At 38.4% G+C, this 9,203-nt stretch overlaps 1 protein-coding gene across 1 annotated transcript in view; it reads right to left on the bottom strand.

The window, feature by feature from the left end:
- LOC111875036 (alanine--tRNA ligase, cytoplasmic) overlaps window positions 1-9,203 on the bottom strand; it is a 67,786-nt gene that overhangs the window by 40,244 nt on the left and 18,339 nt on the right. The window contains exons 7-8 of the mRNA XM_033755696.1: window positions 5,008-5,140; window positions 2,907-3,031 (exon numbers count right to left, since the gene is read on the bottom strand). Coding sequence (XP_033611587.1) covers window positions 2,907-3,031; window positions 5,008-5,140 — 258 coding nt within the window. The remainder of the gene's footprint in view (window positions 1-2,906; window positions 3,032-5,007; window positions 5,141-9,203) is intronic.

Below are 9,203 nucleotides of genomic sequence, written 5' to 3'. Positions count from 1 at the left end.
GATCATGCAGGAACGAAGGCTGTCTCCTTATAAAGGTGGTGACCAAAAATCATGTAAATAGAACAATAATTTATATTTTTAATATAATATTAAAAAAAAACCTTACACGCGTGGAATCCGCGACATCATATGATGACATTCGTCCGATAAAGGTTAAAGGAACTCTTGTATTTTAATTCTTTTTATACATGGGATGAATTTTTTACGAGACGTTGTTTTATGGTTGTAATATATAATTATTTAAGCAATATGGTAGTTGGATTAAAGCTTTTTTAGTAAGAAACTTAAACTATCTAATAAAACAGATTTTATGTGATTAAGCCTACTTAAATTGTACATATTATTACTTGCATTTCTTATTACCAATTATACTCAATTTGTTATCTTATATTGTCATTGTTTAGTTACAGCTATTATCATTAATTATATTAACATTCTAAACTATTCTTATATTATAAACTTGTTTCTGATAACTGCTTCAATGTATAAGCAAGATGTGTACGTAATATCTTGACTGAATTTTTTATTCTAAAATTGTCAATGCTTTTACTGTTTTAAGGTTAATTCTTTTATGACTAATGTAAACATTATTTACTATTATTTATTTTTGACAGCTGCTTGATTGATAAGTAAGATGTGATTAAGCTGCTTAACAATTTCTATATCTATTTGATTGTTTTTCAACCTTGTAAAGATCTCGTGGAATGTGAATAAATGAATGAATGAATAGTGCGGACAGTTAACACAATCTTCACAATAACTTGTTACTGTACAAGCCTTACATTTTTCCAGCTTTCCTTCCATCTCCTTTTAACAACACACTTTAAAATACTACCTTGCAATTTGACTGGATCTTCTCACCTTCCAGAAAGAATGGGAACGTAGACTTCATATTATTCTTTCAGTGGTGTTTTCAATATCTTTGCCGTTCAGCAATCCCTTGAGAAATGTTTCCCTAAATTTTGTAACTGAAATACTTTCCTTCCTTATTTTCTTGCACCAACCACTACTGTGCCTACGATTACTTACAATGCTAGTTCTCTGCACCATATGATTGACTGTCAAAGGTTTGTTGAAGACATTTTATCTGAGAAATCAGCTGAAGATTTGTCCAAATCGCAAGGGTTGAGAAGTGTGATGTTTCTTGTCATGCCACTTCAATGCCACAATTCACATTCCATTTTCCATTGCTACCACATCACCCTTATTCAATTCTGCATTAATAACTTCATGTGAATTTCCTTTCCTCTCTGTATACAGCATGGCCAAGAATACCGTCTGCGAGTTCAACACTTGTGTAACAGCTGTGACTACCGCCCTTCCACATCCAAGCAGGGAACCCAGAATTTCAACACCATATTTGTAGGAGAAGATGCTATAACATGTGAACATGTTCTTCGTCTCTGGAGACCCATCAATCAAACACTGGCTGAACACCTTCACTCTAGCAGTCATACAGGGGGACAATTTGAAGGAAAAGGCAGTGATGTGGATGCATGTAAAATAACCAACGGATATTTTCCACCACAGAATAATACTGTTGGACTGAATTGCAACTTATTTAATAAATTTGGCTTCCATATTTTGATACTTCAAATATGGACAGCATGGACAACTCCATGGCATTATGTGATGGTGGAATGGTATCATCAATAGACCAATCTGAATCGTCAGGACCAGCTGGCAGACACTTGCAATCTTTCACAGTCATCACTTCTATAGTCACTTTCCAATGACCCAACACTTCTAAAGCAGAACAGGGAGTTCAGAAGTATCCACATGGATAATAAGGGATGTACATATTACTTCTTTTTGTATGAAATATATACGACAGCAAAAATAAATATATAACGAACACCTACCTGAATGCACTGTACAGCTCAAGAACCAGACATCCAACTAGCAAATAAAAAAAAAAAATCTCCGGTCCTAATTTCACTAAGAATGAATTACAATAAGACTGAAGGCTTGTGGTCTCATTCTAATAGGTGAGATCCTTTATAAAAGTGCAGTCAATTTCAGCTGAGCTCGAAAAATTCCACAAAGTTTGCATTCACACAATGTTGAAAACTTATCCTCAGGCCACATTGGTCACCAGTGTCCTCTTTAACATAAATGATGCCATCACACGATTATTAATATTTTTTTAAAATAAAACATAAAACAGCTATTAACAACAGATCTGAAATGATATAATGGTTCTCTCGCCTGAGAAAAACAAATTTCAGAATGCAGTGCGGTAGTCCACATGTTAACCTAACTCAAGAAACTGAATCTTGAAGGGATGAAGGTAAAGTTTTCCCTGTGCTTAATTATTTAAGCACAATGCCATGAAGACATACCATGGAGTGGCAACATAGTTTCACCCTCCTTGACCCTGGCACTATATGGAGGCGAGTGGTCAGCTTCATGCCCCGACCACTTTAATCTTGGGGAAAGTGTCCCAGTACCCACTGGATGGGAGGATGGGTGAGTCCCAGAGTTAGTCTGGACCCTGTGCAGAAGAGAGAAATCTTGACCCTCCAAGGAATCGAACCCTGGCCATCTAGCCCAAATTCCATCACTATATCAACTCTGCTATACTGATTCTCACTGAATCCTGGTACTATAACAATCATATTCTCTGTGGAGGAAATACTATTATCAAAGTTTAGATAAAGCTAGTTCAAGCCTGATCATCTGAGAAAATTCCCAGTGACATTAACATTCGGTGCTGAACATCCTAAATTTCAAAGTCTTTACAGTTTACACTAAGACAATGCATTCAGTTTCAAAGATATCTGCAAATCATGAATGCCTACTTTCTTATGCTCGCTGAACTCTTGAAAAAAAGTTACACAACTATCAACAGATATTTCATATTTCCAGTTTTTGGACAACTAAACACCACACACAGTATTCATTACCTGGGCTTGTTTCTTCGCTTCCTCATATGCATTAATGTCAACAGTAAAACCCTTCTCCTCACACATCAGCTGTGTTAAATCGACTGGGAATCCATATGTATCATACAGTCTCCATGCCACATCACCTAAACAATTGATAACATAACATATACCTCCTATTCAGAACTATAACTTCGAGATGCAGTGACTTTAATGAGCTGTAGAATTTTCAGCAGGTCAAGAAGTTTCATGCTATTATGAAACACAAAAGTTCAGAACTGTGTTCATGTCTGGACCCCATCAAAAGTCAGTTCACTCCTCTTCATATCTTCCCAACTTATTTCTCTACGATCTTATTTAACATCCTACCTAATGCACCTAAGTCTCCTTAATGACATCTCTTAGGGTTTGCAACAAATATTTTGTAAATATATTTTGATTCTCTGCATGTGGTGCATGAGGAAAATTTTCTGAAGTTAATTTAAGGATACCGTCAGTAACTCATATAATGCAGAGCAAAATGAATGGATAATAGTAAATAAACAAATGGAAAGAATGTGCAAGGAAGTGACCATGGCCTAATTTAATGTACTATCCCAGCATTTTCCTGGAGGAAATGAAAAAAACCACAAAGAAATCTAAACTCAGGATTGCTGCTGCTGTCACAGCCAAGATTCTAACTGGAAACCTCTAAAATAAAGCCACAAGTGTTATTATCTGGGTCAATCTGGTTGTGCTGCATGCAGTACAGTATAAATTATAAACACCCTCATTAAGTAATTTTCTCTCTTCCCCTATAAATTCCCCTCTCTTAGGTCCAGACACTCTACTTATCAATTTTCTCTTGAATATCTTCAACCTGAATTCCTCCCCAAAGACCAAGTATCGTATCAATATAAAAACATGGAAAATTAAGCCAGAAACACTGCCACTTGACCCACCATACTTGATGGCTCATGTGGTAATGAGTAAAAGTAAAAAAGTAAAGGTATCCTTGTTAACAGTCTGTGGAGCCCCATACAGTTGTGAGATGTTGAGGTTCCCACATTTTCTAGGCAACCGGCTCAAAGATGGTTGTCAGCCTTACGCCACACTTTACTCCCCAGAAAAATCATTTAATTAATTCCTGGTACTCATTTCTGTCAGAGACTGAGTCGACCCCAGGTCCATAGTGCAGCTGGAAGGATTAGGTCAATTGAAAAAAAATCCAATGATCTCATCGGGACTTGAACCTGCAACCTTCCAGCTTGTAGCATAGTGCTTCAACCAACTACGCTACTTATAAAGCTCTCATTAAGTAACTTCCTGTTCTTATGTAAACTCCTCTCCTTTAGGTGTAAATATTCTCCTTACAAAAGAGTTCTCACGTCTTCAATTGATGTTCTTTCGCATGAATAGGAGACAAAGCTTCATAAAACAAAAAAAACAAACTCTGTGAGTTTAGTCTGCAAGCAAACTATACTGACCACGTGACTGCCACTTGTCGGCAAAGTTAGTGCCAACTTTTGCAGATAGAAGGTGTCGCGTGGTCAGTGCAAGGAATCCCCACGGCCATTAATTTCGGTCTTCTAGACCAGAGCCGCTATTTCCTTGAAGTAGCTCCTCAATTATCATCACGAGGCTGAGTGGACCCCATTCCGGACCCATTACTTCTCAGAAAAGCCTAGTACCACTGGGAATCGATCCCGGACCTCTGGATCTGTAGCCAGGAACTCTTAACGTCTAGACCACAGAGGCGGTCCTAGACAAAGCTTCATACCAGCATAAAAGAAGGAAACTGCCGTTTGTGATATACTCAGTCTAGAAAGGCACTGGAAATAAAAAAGGTTCTAAACTGAATAGTATGCATTTCCCACATTTAATCAGTTTTCAATTTCATCGTGACTATAATTTCCATTTGTTACTGTTATTATTAAGTGCTTGAACCTTGTCACATTATTTCAGAATTCATAAATAATTCTTAAATTACAAATCTGACCTGTATTCTGGAAATATGTGGTTTTTCCCCTTTTACATTTTATAAGGCAACATCCTTAGTAACTTCTAGTGGGGTTTGTGCATGTTCTTACCAAGTATGCATACTTAAGAGTCTTAAAAGTACAACAAATGATTCAAGTTATACCTGGAAGAGTTTTAGAATTTCCCAGCTTCATAATGGTTCGGTTCAGCAAGTTATGACCTCGAGTCAAAGTTTTAAGGAACTGTGTTTCTTCTTCATTGATCAAATCTATAACACTCTGTGGATCCTTCTTAACCTGTTGAAGAAATCATACCTGTATCTGTATCATGGAAACTCTAAACAAAACTGCATCACTTGTAGAACTATATACACTGGTACATGGTCAGAATGAACTGTTTTATTTATTACATTTTTATATCATCCTGCAAGTATACATTAACCTGATATTAATTTTGAGCATCCTGTTGCACTAGTTGGGCACCTGAAATATGCTGTCACATTTGAGTGGGTATGGACTAATGGATTTATTGACCACCTATACACGCCACTCAGACCTACATGAAAATGCAGCACTACCACTGATCTCCACACTATACAAATCACTACCATACTCTAAGTCTTCTCAGTCTGTTACAATCTTCACTAGCCATTGTTCTGTAACAGATATTAACAATGGCTATTCCTCTGCTTTCGTGCTCAAGTCCCATACAGAACTCCTGTCAAATGTCAACTGAACCTGACTGCCCTGATTATCTTTCTTTTAACTCCTTGACACTGACCACAGAGAAAACACTGTTTATTCTTGCATGCTAACGAATTCCATGGGAATGTGTCTGTGTCACCAAGCAATGGGTTTAATAATCCCATTTACCAAGAATCTGCTGCCCTAGTGATGGGTGTTGTCACGTTCTTTATTTCATTAAGAACATATTTACTGAGCCGTTCCGAAAAGTGAATGTCATCTCAGAGCAATTTGCTAGTAATGGCTGTTTCTCTGGCTCCACCACAATATACATAATACAACCTTCTTAAATGTAATACTCCGCATATTACTGGTTATACACCACTCAATCACGTTTCATACATACTGTCACATGACAGACTATAGACAGGGTTTGGATTGGTAACTGGATCTACTGAACACTTAAAGAATGTAACTACAAATAACTACGACAGTCTCGCTGAGTTACACATTCCAAAGATCACTTTAACTACAGCATGCATAAAGTCTTCTCAGTCTTCCCTAGCAGCTGTTCAGTAGCAGCTGCAAACGGCAGGCATTCTTCTTAATCTGGGTTCCCGCTCTCTCCCCAACTCTCGACTGACTCACTCACCAACTACTCTTCATTTCAATAAACTCAACTGACTGAATGACTCACTGCAGCAGAGTCAGAACCAAATTCAATTTATAACTGGCAGTTCACTGCCAATTACTTTATCTTGGTGCCAAGCCCATTGAGACTCATGACCAGAAATTTTTTCTTTTTGCAACTGAACCTTTGTGGTCATAGTCCTTATGTAATATCCCCTCTGACGAGATGGCGGGTTTGTCTCTCATCAATAGACTTCACCGTTGTCAAGTGTACACATCACACATATAGCATGTTATGGAAGATTCCTCCTTGTGCACTACGAGTATATACAAGACCTCTGTCAGTCAGGGCTTTGCAAAGCAGATCATGCCTGTAAGACTTGAGGTTTTCACGGAGGTGACTATGAAGAAAGCAGTCCTCTGGGATATGCCACCGTGTAGATGTAGTGTTAATTGACGTTTTAAATGAACATATCGCCTCCATCTTCACGGTAGAAGGAAAANTTGAAGGAGCATCAGCGGCACATCCATCTCGAACATCCGGACAAGTCAGCTGTAGCTGAGCACAGCATCAATCTGGGACACCGCATTCAGCTTCAGAATACCTCTATCCTCGCCACCAAGACCCAATATATGGGTCGCATCATTTGGGGAGGCTATTGAGGCTGAACACCAGCCCAAAAATATGAACAGGGGGGGGGGTTGTCTCAGCAAGTCATGGAAGCCTCTCTCATCTGTTCTATAAAATAACCCAGATCCACAAGGCTAAACAGGCCATGACCACTCACATAGCAACCCCCCAGCTTAACGGTTAATGCCCTTCCTTTAACCTTGCCTTTCTCTCCCCTGACACACTATCATATACAAAACCTTGCTTCTGTCCCAGCCCCTTCGCCCCTCCTACTCCACTGATTTCCCATGTAGACCTGTCCTCCCCCCTTCTTCCTTGCTCTCACATAGCTGAATTTATTTTCCAGCACCAGTCTGCTTGTACCGGTTCTCATGGTCTCTTCACTTGCAGATTTTCGTATTTTTCCTTCTAGCCTGAAGATGGAGGAGATACGTTCCTCTGAAACGTCGGTTAACACCACATTTACATGGTGCCATATCCCAGAAGACTGCTTTCTCCTCAGAACATGTCTGTTTTACTTATCCTGTGCCACAATGACAGCTTAGTCACTTGAATGATTGTAAGCTTGACCTCCGCAAAGTTTAAGCTTCTTATATTTTCTATGTCTGACTTCACCTTCAACTATGCTGTGATCATGCTCATTCTCATGATTTTATATATCCTCTCCTTGTTGCCTACTCAATTTTGTTACATAACCGAATACATATGGAAGGTTGAAAGCCGTGTGCAAATTGTGAACCAATGTGCACCTTGGAAATTTCCAATGGGGCTGAGAGCCCTGTTCCACAGACACTGCAATTTTAAGAAATGTGTGTCTGCCGCTAATTCTCATGAGGGGAAGCTTAAGTCATTACTGATCTAATCAGTGCTTTATGGAGTGTCACTTTAATACTGGCACTTAAACACTCACTTATGAATAGGGAGTAGATTATAACAAATGTTCTGAAGGCCTTGGCTTCAATCATTTCTGTGTGTAGTCTCCATGTAATACTCTTACCAAAGATTACACTGACATATTTTACTTGATTTAGGAAGGGGATATTCCATCCATTCAATGAAGCTGAGCCTCAGGGGGCCTAAGTCTATGAGAAAAGGACATGACCTGAGCAATCATTGATTTTTATGCTCCAGCACTCACACCACATCCCAATAGCATTGATACCTCACTGCAGCTTTCTGAGAACATAACTCTCTTTGTGGTCTGTCACATATATACAAGTTTCATCAGCAAAGAGACCTAGATAGACCAGGTGTTTTGGGCATATCATTTATATACGCGCGCGCGCACACACACACACACACACACACATATATACTGTACAATGTGGGGGACAGGACAGAACCTTGTGGCATCCCTACTTGTATATTGCTTCTTGTAGACATTTCACCTTTGACCAAAACACTAAATTTTCTCTAAGAGAGAAAAAAAGCTAATAAGCTTGATTAGACTGATTGAAAATTTTAATTCAGATAATTTCTACTGCAAGCCAAGTTGCCATGTTGTATCAAAAGCTTTTCAATACCCAATACCACAGCTGTAGACATGTTATTGTTGAAATTTAAGGTTACATGGTCCATAAGCCTCATACACTGAAGTGTTGTGGTGTGACAAGCATGGAAACCAAACTGGCTTGCATTAAGCAGGCCTCTTTCTTCAATGTGCCTTTGGACTCTTTTCAGAGTAACTTTTTAAAATAACTTGTCTGTTTTAGACAAGAGGCTAATCGGGCATAAATTCTGAGGAAATTTTGGGTCCCTACCATGTTTCATTAACATTATAAATTCTGCTTCCTTCGAAAGTTTTGGAAAATGGGACAGATGAAAGCAGTGATCAAATAAATGTGTCAGAAATACCAGTGGTCTTCTTGGAAGATGCCTATGGCATTCATCTGGAATACCATCAACTCCACAAGCAATTCTCATTTNGAGGTTTTTAACCTTTAAGGGATGGGGCATTTTAATTCCAGTAGTGGTAGCTGGACGGAGTTAATTTAAATGCCCGCCACTGTACAGTAATAAAAATTGTAATCATGTTACTCAAAATGCTGTGATTTCTACAATTTTTGTGATAAACGAAATAAACGCTGCTTTTATCTAGAAACAATATAGAATCAGATATTGTAATTTAAAGTTTTAGAATCTGTAAAAATTGTTACACTGATTCCAAAAAAAAAATTTTTTCCCAATTTTAAGCGTCTATCCACAAATATGCAGTCACTTTCTGCAATATAAATGCCTGCTGCTGATCTCATTCCTACTGCTACTGGTTTATCTTCAAAGGGGGAGGAAATGTTTATGCTTTTATAGCACTCCGAACCTATCTGTATATAGGAGTGAGGTCATGTCCCTCAGAGACTGTCTGTGTATACACGTATCTGCCACACAAGAAGTACTGTTAAGCTTCTTAGAAAGGCC

This window comes from Cryptotermes secundus, unplaced genomic scaffold (genome assembly GCF_002891405.2).
Source record: "Cryptotermes secundus unplaced genomic scaffold, Csec_1.0 scaffold1422, whole genome shotgun sequence".
NCBI lineage: Eukaryota > Metazoa > Arthropoda > Insecta > Blattodea > Kalotermitidae > Cryptotermes > Cryptotermes secundus.
Note: the sequence above shows the minus strand (reverse complement) of the source record. Positions and strands in the feature narration are given on the sequence as shown.